The 18,005-nt window shown below is 41.0% G+C and overlaps 1 protein-coding gene across 2 annotated transcripts in view; it reads left to right on the top strand.

Moving 5' to 3' along the window:
• MCTP2 (multiple C2 and transmembrane domain containing 2) overlaps positions 1 to 18,005 on the top strand; it is a 139,477-nt gene that overhangs the window by 25,479 nt on the left and 95,993 nt on the right. Inside the window, exons 5-8 of one of the 2 annotated variants that reach the window (XM_019533768.1) lie at positions 8,563 to 8,705; positions 9,464 to 9,540; positions 11,011 to 11,122; positions 14,587 to 14,625. In XM_019533768.1, coding sequence (XP_019389313.1) covers positions 8,563 to 8,705; positions 9,464 to 9,540; positions 11,011 to 11,122; positions 14,587 to 14,625 — 371 coding nt within the window. The remainder of the gene's footprint in view (positions 1 to 8,562; positions 8,706 to 9,463; positions 9,541 to 11,010; positions 11,123 to 14,586; positions 14,626 to 18,005) is intronic. The other variant, XM_019533769.1, reaches the window with a different exon arrangement.

Consider the following 18,005-nt stretch of genomic DNA (forward strand, 5'->3'; position numbering starts at 1 on the left):
CCCACGCCTTCAAATACCCAGTGTCTATTTATTGTATGCAGCCCGGTTTTATAATCCTTTTCATAAACTGACCAAGTGCCATCTCATGTTATGGGCCAAAATTGGTTTGTATTGGAACTGACAACCATGCTACAGTGTTCACACAAGTAGCTCTTTCCAGGACCCTTGACAATGGTCTTTGCAGCAAGACCAAGCATTGAGTGGGTGGAGAAATTCAGCTGCTGTTTCCAGTGTGTCATTCTGACACCGAAACAGGACACTAGCATAATTGCCACAGTCCTTAAGGGGAGGGGAACTCACAATTTACAGCTCTCCCCAAATAATCTACTGCAACAAATCAACCCTAAAAGCAATGGAAAAAGTAAAACCACAGCATTATTTGGAAGGTTAGGGGAAATTCTCCCCCCCCCCCCCAAAGTTATTACCTAAAAAAAAGTGTTATGACTCCAATAATTCTAAGACTTTCCATTTACAATGGATTTTACATGGAAGGTACTTGGTGATGGGTGGGGGTACAAAACTACAAGATTACTCATTGGTTAGGGATAGAAATTATACCTAAACCGGTATAAGTAGGGATCTACCAAATACGTGGTGGAAGTGGGGTGCACAGCATCTCCTTTAATTTTTCATGTTCTCCCATGTGCCCCTTATCCCCGCCCCCCCCCCATGTTGATTATCAGAGGGACCCCACTGCTCCCTCCTGATTAGTAGGGAAGTGAAAACTGTGGTTTTAAACATGGAGTAATTTTTGCCTCCCCACTGGTCAGCAACAAGCATCAGGGTTGCTGGAATCCCTCAGCCAACCAGTGGTGGGAGACAAAAGCAACGCCACATTTAAAATCACAGTTTTCATCTCCCCGCTGATCAGGAGTGCTTGTAAGTGCGGCTCTTCCACCAATCGGGGTGGGGGGTGTGGAGGAAATAATAAAGGAGATGCCACACACACCACTTCTGCTGTGTATTTAGTAGGTTCCTAGGTATAAGTGATCAGAAACCAGTTTAAATCTGTAACACAACAGAAGTTCAGTGCACATAAACCACTTTTGAAATGGCTGAAACCAGTTTAGGACGAACCTGGACGGATATAGTATCAGACTGAACTGATTTAGGTTAAATGGGTTTATTGAACTTCTGTCCCAGATCCCTTTCAGGTTCAAGTTAACTCACAGTCCTCCAGCATCCCGGGATACTTTGCACCTCCCCTGGAAACTATGCCTTGAAGGGTGGGTGGGCTAGCTTTGGCCTAAGCTGTTCGCTCCAGCCGAGAAGAGAGGCATGCTTTAATGCCCCCTAACTTCTGGCCCGGGCCACTGCAGGCATGTGGCTGCATTTCTGGAATCAAAAGTGAACATCTGTGCACTTGCTTATTGGTTCAGTCTACGCAGCTTAGACTAACCGGTAAAGATTGAATCTATTCAGCCTCGGGCTTTTTGATTATCTGTACTTAGCCTATATTTTCTCATATCACCATGTTCCTTCAGTTTCTGGGTATCTGTTAGTATTATGGCTGTTTCTATGGGAATGGTGACTTTTTCACTTAAAACAAAAATGCTGGAATAAATCACATAGTGGCTTTTTGAACTTTTGTAAATAACTGTCGCAATATTTCTAGAGGATTGACAAGTAATTTACTCGCATTGCATTTTGTTTGTTATTGTGAAATATGTCTTTAAAATTTTAGAAATAAATTCAGATTCTTCTCCATATCAAATTTGGAAGTTGGACCAAAAAATAAAGTGATCATGGCCATTGTTCTCACATTGTTTTGATTTTCTAGGATTGCGAGACAGCTAGATCATTGTGTTCACTGGCTGTGTGTCCAGCATACTTATTTCTGTTTCTACTGGATGAAAGAAGGATTTGAAATTAGATCAGATCTGCTATCAGTTGCCTAATAAGAGTGAAATAAATGTGCAAGATGAGTAAATAAGTGGTGCTCATGTGGTAAATCTCAAAATAGTTGCTAGAGGGCAGCAGTAACCATTTTAAAACACCATAGTTTCTTAGGAAACTAAGCCCTGTCTAGTAAATATGAGCAGAATATATTTGTTTAGGCAGCCTCAAATTTCAGTGAATATTTAGTTTGCACTGAACAGTCTCCAACATTGCTGGCCAATCTGATGCTCTAGGGAAAGAACACAATAATCCACTAAAATTGTGGTAAAGGGAGAAGATAATCATATAGCTTAGGGCTTTGCAACTTCGAAGTGACTGAGGGCTGAATGCTCAGTGGGCCACACCAATGGGGATCACACAAGAGTGAGGCATGTCCCTGCCCTCTCCCACCGCTCTGCCCCCTGCAACAGGTTGCATGCCATGCTGAAACCCTTTCCTCCCCTTCTCCATGGCCATAATATAGTCCATGTGAAATCAATGAAAAAAATTCCAGCTTGACTTTTAGGAAGCAGAATTTGGCCCATAGTACTTTATGTGCTTCAATTGTTCTGTCTTTTCATTTTAGAAGATACTTGCATATGCATGTGTTAGGGAGAGTACATTTTTTTTTTTTTTGTTTTACACATTTGGAACATACACAGTTACAAGTGCAGAAGATAGCCATCATATTAAGTAATTTATTATTATTTTTAACAGTCTAACAGTCTATTTAACTTTCTGGGAAGAGAGAACCTGTTCTGTGACAGGTATATTTAGGGTGTGTTCATTTTGGCTGGTGTCAACTGGTATGTCGAGTCTTAATTATTTTAAAAAACACGCCTTTTTTTTGCCAGCTTGTAAAATCTCCAGAGTGTCTCAGTTTGTAAAAATAAATTCAAATACCTGATTTGAATTGAAAGTAAAATGAGCATGTTTAAAAATTAATATAACAATAGTAAAAGTAAAGAAGACAAACAGAATTGTTTTTCAGAGGCCATACTTTTGCTTTTCTTTTACTGGTCTTTGCTGAGGCATCCAAAAAGCTAATAATCATGCATCGCATTTACATTATTTCTAGGTCATTGAGACATTTCCCCACCGTTCTTGAACATTTAAATAAAACCTCAAAATCTTGCACCTTGCTTGGCCCCACTGGACACCTGCTTGGGAGGAAGAATTCAGCTGTGCTGACCTGACTGCTTGCAATATCCCATGCTAATTAACTCTATGTGTCCCTCTCCCAAAATACCTGGATACAGTTGGAGTGATGTAGAGTGAAACCTAGTATTCAAAAATCTACATGACTGAAGTTTAACTTTGGGCAGTAGCTAATTTGGATGTCTCCACTTCATGGGACACGCCTAAAGACATTTTTAAAGACCCTGACACTTTTTGGTTAGGCTGGAGTGTGATAGCTGTCATGGTTTAGGACAGTGTTGACACAAAGGTTGTGTAGGTGGGACTTCAACTCATTTGAAAATTTACATTAATGATTAATATAATACTAAAATGCATGTAAACATAAAAATACACTTCTTGGGAAAAGTGGAGTTTTGTTATTATCAGTGGCAATGCATAGGGGGTGCATGGGCACCCCCTGAGAGCGCCGGTGCACCCCCTGGCTGGCCACGTTCACTGCTTAGACGAGTGGCAGGGGAGTGGGGGCAGGCGGGAGCACCAGTCCCCTGCTACAAGCACCATCTGATTGGTGCAGCCTCTTCTGGGAGTGGCTATAGTGAATGGGTGGCTCTTGCTTGCACAGGAACACCTGCAAGCAGGTGCAGCGATCACAGTGATTGGCCACAGTGATTGGCTGTCACAGGATTGCCCGGGGGACCCCCCAGTGTCCCGGTCAGCAGTATTGGCTGTGGGGGGCCCTCCCGGTCAACAGGACTGGTCAAAGGTGGGGCATATGCCTCCCCTAATTAAGATGGCACCAGTTGCCCATGGTTTTTATCATGGTGGGACCGGAGTTTTTTGACAAAATGGTTGGTGGGACGTAAGGTGCAAAAGGTTGAGAACCGCTGGTATAGAAATTATATGGGGGGCGGTTCTTGGGTAGTATCTTTTACTGCAGGGGTTTTCAACCTTTCTGGATCAGTGTACCACCTGCAGCCAGATGCGGAGGAGGGGTGAGAGGTGGTGCCTGTCTGAACTCAGAGCGCCGGCAGCTGCCACACGTGAACTTCCCCTGCAAGGCAGCGTGGGATGGTGCATGGCAGTGCTCCATCCCCGCCTACCTGTGCGTACCCCCTAGGGCCTTCTCAAGTACCCCCAGGGGTACGCGTACCCCTGGTTGACAACCCCTGTTTTACTGGATCAACTGAATAGCTGGGAGAGAGAGTGCTCATTTTCTAGCTACTTGTGATCACTTGTTTGCTCCATATCTGTAGTCTTTTTGCACTTTGAGTTAAAAGTCATCGTTTTATTTGGTATTTAGTGTTGGATGTCTCTGCTTCTTTGCTAGACCTGAGGAAGGGCACTTTTTGCCTGCAATCGTGCCTAACATCTCGGTCAACTATTTGGTTGTCCCAGCAAAAAATATGACCAAAACCCCCTCCAAAAAGTAAAAATCTTTGCTACTTGTTGCGAAGCTCTTTTCAGTTCCCTCAAGTACCTAAAATCACTGTTCTCTTGTGAAAATGTAGCTCTCTTCACCCACCATTTGGAGTACTCCTTTTGAATCCTTGTAATATATGCAGGTATCTGTAGTTCTCCATGGCCCAAATCAAGTACAGATAATGCTTTACTCTTTCTCTCAAAACGGTGTTGCCCACTTGCTGTTGTTTTTCTTTTTTTTAACTCTTTTTTTTAAAACCCTATTGATTTTGACCACTACAAACATAACGAACAGAAACCTTAGAAGAGAGAGGGAAGTGAGACTTGAGAAAGGGTGACACTGAAGCTTCATTGGATCTAAACAAAATAATTGTGTATGCTTTCCACCCCTCTTTCTGGATGAAAAAGGGCCGCCATTCAGTGCCATGCTCTGCTCCGTTTCTAATCCACTCCTATTGCCAGGGCAGGTTTTATGTTCTAGCTATTTGGTTCCATCCGAGTAAATGCCAGAGCCACATTGTTTGTGAAGCTGCCTATGCAAAGGTTAAAGTCCATCTGTTTGCTGACACCGAGGCGTCATCTCGTCATTTGTATAATCTCGGAGTTGCATTCTTGAGCAGCCGACCCCCTTTTTCCCCGCTTGCCTAGTTGAGATGTTACTTTCCTGACAGTAAGACAGTTGTGCTCAGCTAGAAAACCACTGTGTGTTTCTCTCTCGCTCCCCTTCTCTCTCTCTCTCTCTCTCTCTCTCTCTCTCTCTCTCTCTCTCTCTGTCTCATGTGCATGCTCTCTCTCTCAATTATTTTCCCTAACAATTAACGCTGTACTAACTTGACACCCTTTCCTCTTTGGCTTTGTAAACCATCATCCCTTTTTCTATTAATTCCAGACATTAATATTTTCTTTCACGCAAGTGCCGCCATTCACCCGTGAAACAGTTTGAACATTATGTAGCTGTCAAGATACCTAGGGATTACCCAGTATGCCTTGCCTCAGTAAGTGACACCACTGAGGCCTAGTTTTGAGATGTTTATTTTGAGAGTAAGCTGACAAGCATGAAGGCCTGATCCCAGAGTGGCAATCTTATTTAATTAAAGGCCTTTTTTATTATAGTTCCCCTCCCACACGCGCTGTTTTGTTTTGTTTTTGGGGGGGGGGTGTGTGTGTGTATCTATCTATCTATATATAGATGTGTGTGTAAGTAGGTAGGTATGTATGTATGTATAATCAGAATGATTGCTAAAGCCTGACTTACATGAACGGTGCTGCTGTACATAGCCCTACTCCTCTTTTCCTGTCTAACAGCTTGGAAAGCTTTCTGTGAAACAAGGCAGTTGGAACGCGTACTTAGATATGGTCTTGTTTCCTATGCTTAGAAAAAAGAAGCCAGTTAGTGGGTTTTTTTTCTTTTTAATACTTGCAGATGCTAAAGTTATTGGCTGTTTTGCTTTTTCTTTCTCTTTCGCTCTTCCTTTTAAAGGCCCCTTCACTCAAATGTTCTTTTCTATTTAAGAAACAGATGAGTTATAGTCATAGACCACCTGCCTCCACTGCCCTATTCATGTTTTCATTCTATCACATACTTTTCTTGTCTAGTTTTGATACTGCTTCTTTCATGTAGTAAATAGTTAAGACTTTTTTTTATTAATAATGCAGTCTGCTTCTGCTTATCCAGGAGATAAAGGCTATTTCTCTCCTCTCTGTTTGTTTCTTTCTTTCTTTCTTTTTAAAGGAGAAGGGAGTTGGAATACTCAAGAAAAGTTAACAAAGGATGACACCAAATAGCTCTATTCATGTCATTTCTGAACTAATGCGGCCTCTGAAGGTTATTGCATGTACATTGTTGTTGTTGGGTGTTATCTATCCGTTCCTGTCTGTTATTTAAAGTACCTGCTGCTGTTCAATATTTATTTTCAAGACATGCATTTAATAAGTGAATATAAATAATAATGAAAGATACTCTGAGTAAGGGCCCAATCCAGACGCACTGAATACAAAAGAAAATCTTCTGTTGACTTTAGCAGTCTTTGGATCCCTCCCTGAATGTGGATACCCCTCTGAGGACTAGAAAAACAAACTTTCTTTTTGTTTTGGTTTGCAACATTGCCCACAAAAAAGGTTGATTTTGATACTTAAGAAAAGAATTTGCTGCAGGTGGTGTTTGAGGGTAGATCAATTGGTAGATATTTCACCTTTCACAAAAAAAAGCTTTTCCACCTAATTAAGCAAATGTTTCTGAAGGAGCTCTATAGAAGTGAATGAGACTTGCAAAATACTATCAAAATTAATCTTGAATAAGAGCTGTTATATAGATATTTTTTTCTAAATGGTTACATTTAATTTTGCAGCTGGGATTCACTTCTTTTAAATGTTATTTGTTAGCTCCATACAGACGTCGCAGCATAGTTATTTTCTTTTGTGCCTTAAGATTTCTTCTGTAAGTGACATCAGTCAGACCTGCAGATACCTGACAAATTCATGTCCTTGCTATTTGGTATAATGAGAGGGCTCATGGTAAATTTGTGGAGTAACGAGTTACCCTGGGCGGCCCTTTGCCATCACCAGACTCAGCAACCAGAGACAGCAGAAGCACAGCTTGGTCTTCTGTGTATAAATCCCGAAGAAGAGAGCAGTTTTCCTCTGTCCTGGGGTAGGGTTGTTGGCTTTCTGGCCACCTGAATGATTGGTCTGAAACTTGGCACATTGTGCTTATAGTGATTTTTCTTAGTCTGCGCTTTTAGAATGACCACTAATTAGACTAGCCACTAATTAACTTCACATCCGTTTAGTTCTTTTTTTTTATTAAATGGAATGATTACTGGAACATGTTAATTCCTTACAGAAACCATAGCAGAGGGCATCAAATATGAAAGATAAGAGAGTGCAGCTGAGTCAGTTATATGCTCTACTGAAACTTTACTCTCTCTTGCTCCTTCCTTTTATACTGACCCTCTAAGTTTTGGGTTGCCTTGTGTGCGTAAAATCTGTAGGTGCTGTTAAGTCAGCCAACTGGTTAAATGCTTTAAATCTATTTATCTTGCTTTGTATCTTGCTGCTGACTATTCATTCACATCTCTGCCTGGTGTTAATAGTCATGCCTTCAGTTAAAAAAGAATGTAGCTATAACGTGTGTGTGTGTGTAATTCTGTTCAATTATATGTTATGTAATTATATGTACCCTCTCTCTCTCTCTCTCAATACAGGTACGCTGTGTACATAGCACAGTTTGTTACCAGAGTTTAGTGTAGAAATGCTATCTTTAAGCTATGTTTAATGCTTTCTGACTCGCACTCACACACGCACACCTATATTAAAAAAAAATCCCTTTTCTGTTTTCCTTTGACAGCTGCAAGTCTTTCTCTTGCTGCCCAGCAGCAAATCCCAGTGTTCCTTGAAGGAACATCTGGTTCATTATTGCCATGAAAAAAATGTATCACTTTGAAGATTAAAAAAAGTCCTTATTCTCCAAGCATTATTTATTATCTTTCCTGAACCTCAAAACCAAAAATGTCGTTGTTTTGAGTTGCTCAAAATTGTCAACAATATGTTCCATTTAACTTCAAATTTGGATTGAAAAGAGAGAGGGTACAGGACTGTGCTGTCACTAAAACCCTGTCTTGATTATTTACTGTTGTTTGTGTTGTTCTTTTAGCCCTAGTAGAAACTTTTGGTACCTTGTTACTTTTTGTTTTTATATATGAATAATGCATTTTCCTTCAAATTCTTAATCTTTTTCTTTTTCTTTTTTTTTTTTTTTTACTTTAGTGTGGTTGTATCCATTTACCTTCAGTTATGTTTGCTCTTTCCCAAAAAATATACCAAGTTAACAAAGCCAGTAAAATAGCTCTTTTTCAGAGTAACAGGGCAGAGAGCAACCAGTGTGTAATTCTGCTCTTCCATACTATGCATCATTAACCCATTGTGTTCAGTATAATCCTTTTATTGACATAGAACAGTCTTTTTTCCCCCTTTTTAATTTATAATATAGTGCGTGCATGCATGCAAATGTTGTGGTTATTACTGTGGAATTATTTTCCAAGTTAATCCATTTATTATTCTTATTAGTGTAATTGTTATTAACATTATTGATGATATTAATGTTAATGTTGTTATTGCTTATACTAGGTACAAGTGATCCATATGTGAAGTTTAAATTAAATGGAAAAACTGTATACAAAAGTAAGGTAATGTACAAGAACCTAAATCCAGTCTGGGATGAAACAATTGTGCTGCCAATACAGAAGCTTGGTCAGAAGCTCGGTGTCAAGGTAAAATGTTGGTTTCTGTTCTATAGCATTTGTAAAAGCTCTTGAGGGCCAGTTGCTTTTTATTTTTCATGTTGTTCAATGTAGGGAACAAGTGTTGAAAACAAAATCAGGAGTGAAGTTTTATAAACTTTAGATTAACATGCCCATGTCTTTGCCAGATGTCACCTTGATGTTATGTTTTCAGTATGTGAAAGCCCCCAATTAAAAAGATATCTTTGAATGGATATGTTTGAACCTGCTGAGTTAAATTCTCTCCTTGGTTATACTTGAGCAACCTAAATGAAACCAACGGGGGTTATGCAAGCATAATTTAAGAGTTCAATTTGGCCAACTGAATTGAGGAGAATTATTACCTGTGATGCAGTGATGACAAGTAGCAAAGCCTTTTCTCCTTATGAATAACATTACAGTTAACAAGAGCTGCAAGCTACCAGTTGTAAGCACTAATTGATAAAACATCTGTAGCTTAAACTGTGACTTTGTGCAGTATTTGAAAGAATGGCTGTATAGGATATTGAACAAGAATTCCAGTATACACGTGTGCATGTGTTTCTGTTCACACTATGTGAAGTATACTGTTTAAATATTAACTTGAGGTTCCAAATTAAAAGAGGAAGGTGGTAAATTATCCTTGAAGACTATTTCAGCTTTGAATATCCGACCGTACAGCAGTGGACTCAGGGCGAACATTTTCTGTTCTTTTGTGGATTGTGACAAAACTAGATATGAAAATCATACGTATTTTATTTTGCTCCCAGGTGTATGATCGAGATTTAACCTCTTCCGACTTCATGGGGTCAGCATATGTAATCCTCAGTGACCTGGAACTTAATAGGTATGATATGAATTTACCAGAATGTATTAACAGAATTTAGTTTAGAAATGATGCGTTACATTTTAGTACTTTTGCAACAGTTCAGAACATTTTCTACACACATAAATTATTGTAAACTGAAGTAGGCTGCATACTTAGAAGAACAACTCTTCTAGAATAACAACATATGTGCATGCTTTTAATCTGGAAAAAATTACAAATAAGAATTTCCACACCTATTGTTATTTGAGAATAATTATCACAGGATAACTTCCTTTACAGACAAACCCTCAGTCCTTTTTCTGTCATCATGTGGTCTACATGTAGACTTGGAAACTCATTTTTCCTAGCACTTCTGCAAACTTCGAGTAGATAAACTATGGCTCCCCTGGCTATAATATGAGACCGATTCATAAACATAGGATCATAGAAAGCATGGCTGGATGCGACCTCATGACATGAGGTCGTCTAGTTCAACTCCCAGCTCAGGGCAAGATCATTCTTCATTAAACAATTTGTGTCAATTAATTTCTCATTGGAACACCCTTGTGAAGTAAGGGGACACGATCATGCCCGTTTTCAGAGCAGGGAACGGAAGCAGATAGGGATAAACTGATTTGTCCGAGGTGATGTAGAAAGCCTGTGTCGGAGTTAGGAGCTTAACAGAGAACGCCAAAGTCTGGTCTGACTCATCCGGAAAGTTTGCTTTATAGTTCATTTGCCAGTCGGAGGTGTGGCCATGCATGGGGCAGTGCCAACTGGAGCTCTGCTAGAAGTGGCAGCTATTTTTGCACCTCTGGCCCCAAGACAGTGACCATGGTTCATGCCCTGGTCCTCCCGACTCGGTTACACTATTACAGTCAATTTTCTTTTACCTGTAAAACAGAGATTATATTGGTCTTCTTCACTGTGCTGCAACGGTGGTAGGTTATGGATATTAGCTATTGCGCTGGAGGTTGCTTGGCACTGTTTATCTGATCATCACTGGATGAGGCTACATGCGACGCTGCGTCTCTGTAGCAACAGGCTATGGTGACATAACTCATTGCTATGGCAACATAGCATTAGTAGGCACAAACTGATGCTAACGCTATGGCACTGTAGCAATGAGCCACCTCGCTATAGTGCATCGCTACGGCATTGTAGCTGCTAAAAATAACTGCGCCGTTGGGGTGGTGCAGTAACGGTTGTTACTGCCATGTGATTTAGTACTTCCTAAAGCAAGTACTAAATGGCAGAGCAGTAACAACTGTGCCGTGGGGGGCACATGTAGATGCCCGCACTGTGATGAAAGTGGTATATTTTGCAGAGTTTGTGAGACCTTTATTTGGTTAAAAAATATACCAGATCTTACTTTCAACACTTAGGCTTCATTTTTAAAACGTCAGACAGCGTGCAGGAATTTAAGCAGATCAGTGTGTTCCTTCAGGATGAACCAGAAATTAACAGGGAAACCCAACCAATACTACATTTTTTTTTTTTTCCTTTCAGAAGTACTGAACATGTTTTAAAACTGGAAGATCCGAACAGTTTAGAAGATGACATGGGTGTGATTGTGTTAAACCTGAGCCTAGCAGTCAAGGCAGGAGACTTCAAGAGAAATGTAAGTGGCTTAGGAAATCAAATTTAAACCTGGAATGTGCAAAAAAAAGAAGAAACTGCTTTAATCTGACTTACTGGGAAATGCCACTTTTATTTTCATCCTCTGAGGCTCAATATTGAAATCTAGATAGTTCATGACCTAAAACCTGGCCACATTTGATTGGATAAAAGTTACTTATACATCTATAACTGAGCGCTTCTGTTCTTGAAAGCCTGTGAATAGCAACAGTTCCCATCTATTGCAGAGAGAGAGAGTGTCTGTTATCTGCAAAGCGTATAGTTTGCTAACGGAATATGCATCCTTGTAGCTTTGAGGACTGCTATTCCAGGACATGCCATTTACTGATTGTAGGCGAGGAGAATTTTTTTTAATGCCTTGGAAAAAAAAAAAAAAAAATTCCAACTGGATTTTTTTTTTTTTCACACCAATTAAAAATATACAAGTGTGAAATCAAAAAGCACAGATCTGTGATTAAGACCTAGATGGTGCCAACTGTATATGGGCGCACACAGGTGGAAAGGAGAAAAATGGGCACAAAGAGATCTGTTATGGCAGACTTCTGAATAGCCGAGACCTCAGCCAGTTTCTCCACAGTGAATTTTCAGTCTGCTTTTAAATTAGGCTCATGGAGCTGAAGTATGGTGGGTCTCTTGTGTGCACAGCCCCCCTCTACATGTGCAAGTAAAGGCATGATGTGGTCTAATGTGTGATCCACACAATTGCACCTCCTGCCATGCCACATGTGGATGACGAGGTGTGGTTGTGAGATCGTGTGTTAAAGCTCATTGCATCTTATTGCTAGTGCAGGGGTAGCCTGATCCTGGACCCACATCCCTGGGGCTAAAGGATGCAGCAGCCATAATCCCCAGGGCTTGGGGGTTTTACGCTGGGAATGCTGCACCCCAGGAGCTATATCAGCTGAGGCAGCTCCCCACCACAGAGGAGACCCCACTATACATGCCAGTTAGGGCTGTGCGAAGCTTCAGTTGCTGATTTGATTCAGCAGAGATTCAGCGGCTAAATCTCTGAATCCAAATCAAATCAGGAGACACTTTAATCTCTCCAAATCAAATTGAAACCTCTGAATTGATTCGGAAAGATTTGGTGATTTGGACATAGACAGCTTTAAATGTTTTGTCTGCATACATTTAGGTAGCAGGCAGCTCAGGAATGCTGCGATGGTGGGGTGGATGGAGCATCCCACAGGAGTGCAGGGGGGTCCCCAGCATGCTTGGCTGGCAGCAATTCTAGTCCACTTCCATGTCTGCCAGGGAGTGTGCTGGAGGGTTCCCCTTCCTCCGCCGCACCCTCTGGCTCAGTGAGTGGTGCCTCCTGGGTTTGAGGGGCACCCGGGGTCCCCCCACAGCCGATCACTGAGCTGCGGGGGGCACAGGGAGACCCTCCAGGGTGCTCAGTGGCCGATCCAGAAGCTGACCAGAAGTACTTCTGGTCCACTTCTGGGTTCACCGCCGAGCACTTGGTAGAGGGGGGGCAGCTCCTGTGGGATGCTCTGTCCACCCCAGCATCATAGCTATCACAAGGTGTGCCTGGTACCTCAAGGCATGTAGAAAAAACATTTAAAGCTGTGTCTATGGCCAAATTGCTGATTCTCCAAACCAGCATCAAATCTTCAGATTTGGATTTGGCCAAATCGAAAACTGGGGACAGTGATCCAAATCAACTAATCGAATCACTGTCCCTAATTCGGGCTGAATCTGAATAGAATATGGCCCATTTTGCACACCCCTAATGCCAATGAAAGCTCAATAGCGACCAACTGTAAAGGTAGTACGCATTTTTGTGGTCTGAATTTATAATTGGTTGGAACTTTTTATGGCATGAGAGCTAGCTTGCACATGTAGCTGGTCTTGAGGTAACTGCACAATTAACCACTGAATTGTGCGATACCTGTAACACATAGAAGGGGCCCTATTAAAAACCCAGAATGAGTCAGATATTGTTAGTGGAGGGTGTGATTAATATGAATATATGTTCTGGGTCCAGGCTCTATGACTATCTTTTGCTTTACTGTTTGTGTTATACAGAACATGTATGAACATGTAACTTAATTCCACAACTATTTAGAGCAGAGGTTGAGAAGGGAAAAATTGATGCCAAAAACACCGTATGAACAGAAGCAATTTTCAAGAAGGCCAAATTTTAGAAGTATAAAAAAGGCTTCAGGTTAAAAGAAAGGACAGTGTTCTGAAGAATCCTATATATAACTCTTGAAACTTTTTAGAATCCTATCCAGTTAAATTGACACATGGTATTCACAGCAGGTTTGGGATATTTATGCAAATGAAAATGTTACAAAAGGAGGAAAAATAAAACCAGACTTTGCAGAGAAGCTTGCCTTTTCTGTATTAGTGCTTTCCTAGGTAAAGCATTCTTAAGTTACCTAATAAGCTAACATGGAAATGCCTGTCAAATTATTTTTGCCTATGGGTATGATTGTTTAAAATCTACAAACAACCAGAAACCTTCAGAATAATTATTTGTATTGCACTGGTCCCATCTAGTAATATGAGGTTTATATGCTATAAGGAACCTTTTCCTATCGGACTAGGGAGGGAATGTAAGAGGGAAGAGAACAAAGAACTTTAGTTAGTCATTACAGAGATGAGAGCTCTCTGTAAAAATACTGTAATAACCCTTCTCTACTTACCTGGAAATCTTGCTTGTTTTTACTAATGTGAACCTTTTTGGTCTGGGCTGCAAATCCAATTATCTTAGACGAGAATCTGTGGTATACATGTCACTGTGTGCATTAGAGGGGAGTCTAAGGCACACATCTAGAAATGATCTGCTGGAAGGGGCAACAGCTCAGACTTGGGAACCAGACCTATGCGAATAGTGAGAGGGAGCGGGCTGTGGCAGACTCGGGGGCCTTGGGAATAATAGCGAATGCAGCACTGGTTCTGGGCAGAGACCTTGGGCACTCCTGGGCGCATAGTTAATATTCTGAGTGCAGATGTTTGAAGACTAGGTGCACACTAAAAATTCCATTAACTATATTTTAAACTCTCACGTTTTAACTGCAAATTGTTCGACCATTGCCAGTAGAATCACGATAGTGAAATGGCTTTGTCCACATTATGCACTTAACAGCAAGCTGACTTTTTTTTTCCCTTTCCTTTTTAAACTAGCTTAGTAGGGCCAGATGGCACCACAAGTATGAGCCGTGCATCTTACTAATGGCTCTGGATTCCTCCACTTTTTATTTTTGATGCTTTTTTTCCCCCCCCCTCCTTTTATTTCTGGTGCAATGCAGGTGTTCTGCTTGTTCCTTGTTACGGTCCTGGAGGGAGACAGTTTAGCCAAATGCAGTAGTAGATCCTACTCCCTCCTAGGTCCATGCCTTCCTAACACACCTTATAAATCAGCATTCAAATGACTTACTAACCACTTTACCTGTTTTACTTCCTCCCCTCTTCCCATTTCCGGTGGAATCTCATGAATAGAGATGGACAAATCGGAAGAAACGAACTTCTTCAGCCAAGGTAACCCTACACCCTTATCTTCACAAGTTACTCCCCAATTCCTTTGCTTCCCTGACCATCTGCCCTCAAGAAGACCTATACATAGTTTGAAAAATCTTAGCCCAGGTGACCATTGTTGAACTTTCTGGTTTGATTTTTCCCATTCCTTTCTCTCTCCTCACTATGCGGTGAGGAATGTTGGATGTTTTATTGCTGTATATGTTACAATAATAGCTAGAGGCTTCAAAAGAAATGAGGGCCCTGTGGAACCGTACAGCTATCTAGTGAAAGACCAGCAGGCTGCTGCTTATGAAAGCTTATACATTTCTGATTGTGTTAGCCTGTCTCTAAGGTAATGTAGATGTGTCACATTTCTACTGGGAGAATCTCCACTCTCCTGGTAAAAAAATTGCCAGCATGCAGGCATTCATTCTGTTTTTCAAGGAGGGAACATGCTTCATCCATAAGAGACCTGGAAGATCTCCCCTGTATGAGAGTGTCTCTTACTAGAACGAACGCGTATACCCTTCGACTCAACTTCTCTATAATTGGGAAGGGTAGAGCTGCCGCTGTCCTCACAAGTCTTCCCTAGACTGGGAGACCCTGGTCTAGGGAAGGCATAAGGAGCCGTTCTTCGCCTAACAGGGACCAGCAGCCTGCTCCCCAGAGCCTGTACACTCCCAGAAATGTGCATCGGTAGAAATGAATGCCTTTCTGTAACCAAAGATGCCGCCTTGCCCTGGCTTCTGCCTTCCCTTTACTAGAATGACTTAATGGAAATTGAGAAGATGCAGAAAGAGATGAAGTGACTTGGCCAAGGTTATGCATCAGAAAAGTGGCTGAGCTGCAGGATAGTGTTGGCGGAAGGTGTGATTAATGAATATATGGGCATCACTGGCTCCCAGTCCATTGTCCTGGTGTTATATGAAGATGCTTTTCAGTACTTCAGGGGACAGGTCCTGACTACAGTCTTCCTTAGATGATTCTGTTGAGACCTTCTGGTCTTTCTTTTGGTGTGAACGACCAGATATTTCTGTTGCCTGCGGGCCCTGTGTTTTAAAAGGTTGTTGTGCAACTTCAGAAAAGCCTAGCATGGCTTCAGGGAGCCGAGGCCCAGATCTTGGCATTTTTCCTATCAAGATGTTTGTTTTTGCTTATGTAAAATAAATAATTCATTTCCCTTGGCTTTTGTTCAGCACATTTGTGGTACAGCATGTGGGGAAAACCGACAAGGCTACTTCTGTAAACAGTAGACATGTAGTGTAATTCCTGGGTTCAGGTTCATGCTTTCTTGGTTTACCCAAACAATCCCAGAGATAATGCAGGTCCTCGACAGCTCCTCTGATGCCATAGAGAAACAGCCAGGATTCACTAAATGGAATATGACAGCAAGTGATGGCATAATTGAAGAGCTCAGTGGTTTAGTTTTAACTAAAGCTCTGGAAATTACTAGTGCCCTCACTCAATCAGTGTGGTTTGATCTCTTCTCTCTTTCTCATCCATGCACACACAGCTGTCTCCCAGATCTGGTTGGCTTTGGGTCTTAGGAAGGGGAGCCAGTTATTCAAACTCTGGCTATTCTGGGCCGAAAAGACTAGAGTTCTTTCTTAGTTATTTTTTTTCCCCTTCTTTTTTTGTGGTGGTTTTGTTTTGTTTTTGTTATGCATTATCTCGCTGCATTTTAAACACAGTATTTTAAATAAAGGAGATAAAGCTGTAAGTCATGTTGGCAGGTCATTTGGTTCCCAAGGCTCTGGCTAATATCTTAACATCCCTTTAAATAAAATTAAGAGATGCCAAAGCATGATATTGGGTGAGTGGAAGCAAGATTGTTAAAGTGTGGGGGGGGGGACCTTGAAACCCTTTGCTCTATTTTCTTACAGTCACTAGAGGGTAGGAGAGTTCCAGTTCTTCCAAGAGAAGACACAGTTCACGCTCCAGTGCAATCTCTTAAGAAAAGCTTCTGTGACCATCCAAGGTAGTAAAGAATTTCCCAGAATGCGCTAGAAAAATCTGACAAAGCAGTATTTCCTACTTTATTGATTCTGCTACTGCACTAAAACACTAGTACTGTACATCAATAACCATCTTTAGTTAGGAAACTCTGGTCTGTGGAAGCAGTACTAGCAGTTTGTGGCAGACCGTAAAGGCTAGAAAGAAAAATTGTGAGCATGGGGAATATGGGTGTCTAGGGAAGGCATGAGAGGTTATGGAAGAATGGCCAGTGTATGTGATAGGGTAGAAAAAAATGTTGCTGGACTAGATAAAGCTGCCAGAAAAGGGTTGGGGGAAGGGGAGAAGGAGATCTATCACAGATACACAAATTCAGCACTGCTTTGGCTATTGTACTTTATTTTGGTTGGCTGTTGAAGGAGAAAAATGGCATATAGTTCCCATTTGTTCAGCTGCGTACCTGATAAGTCTACATCCCACTGATTTTAAATTAGATCTGTCCCAGAAATCTACCTCTCTGTATTACTAGGTGAGTAAAAGTTTTCTTAACTGCCTCTCTCATTTGAACTAAACTCAGGCTTGGTTGTAACTTGCAGTTTCGGCCATGCAAATAGTGGGAGAAGCAGTTAATTGTAAAGGAATGGAGGAACTGAGTTCATTTTTATTTTTCAGACTTTGATTTATCCACTCATATATGTGAGAGTTGTGGTTTGTAATCAGATTTGATCTCCTCAGTTTTATCTCAGCCTAAATCTGCTATCTACACTGACAGTGTTGCAAATTAATCTTGAATTACTTTAGTCACCAGTCTGTCATGTAGGTATTCAATAGTATCCCCAAGAGATCAATGTCTATAATGATAGTACAAATAACTGCTTCGTTCCCAAGTAGGGAATGAAAAAGATGTCATGTCTACCGTTGGTACCTTTTGATAGATTTTAAAAAAAGAGCCTTCCCAACTCCCTGTTTTGTTGTTTTAAGGGACTGTAACTTTTGTGCAATACAAAAATTATCCAAGCATTGGCTATCAGTGGTTAACAGTTATATTTAAAAAAAAAAAATTGGAAGTTATTTCGAATACTGAATGTTGCATGTAAAATCCTTCTAGTGCAGGAAATATTGAACCAGGTGATTTGGCAGCTTGTATGTTAGTCAGCATTTTATATTGCTTGAGGAAGAGAATCATCTAGAGTACATTTTTTGAGCTCATTGTGTCAAGAAAATGAGCAAGATGTGTACACCCCAATCAGAACCCCTTGCTGATGACGGGAGCCTGGAATTGCGTTGCCGTTTCGTATCGCAGTCTTCCCAGAATGCAGCTTGCTCCCTCGGCCATCAAATAGATATGACAATACAGAGGGAAGAATAATTCTTTTGTGTTTAGGAAGCATTACCTCAGACACATTTATATATGCATATATATACATTTGACAAAGCAGTGTGCATGT

The sequence above is a fragment of the Crocodylus porosus genome, unplaced genomic scaffold (assembly GCF_001723895.1).
Source record: "Crocodylus porosus isolate Cpor-Errol unplaced genomic scaffold, CroPor_comp1, whole genome shotgun sequence".
In the NCBI taxonomy this organism is placed as follows: domain Eukaryota; kingdom Metazoa; phylum Chordata; order Crocodylia; family Crocodylidae; genus Crocodylus; species Crocodylus porosus.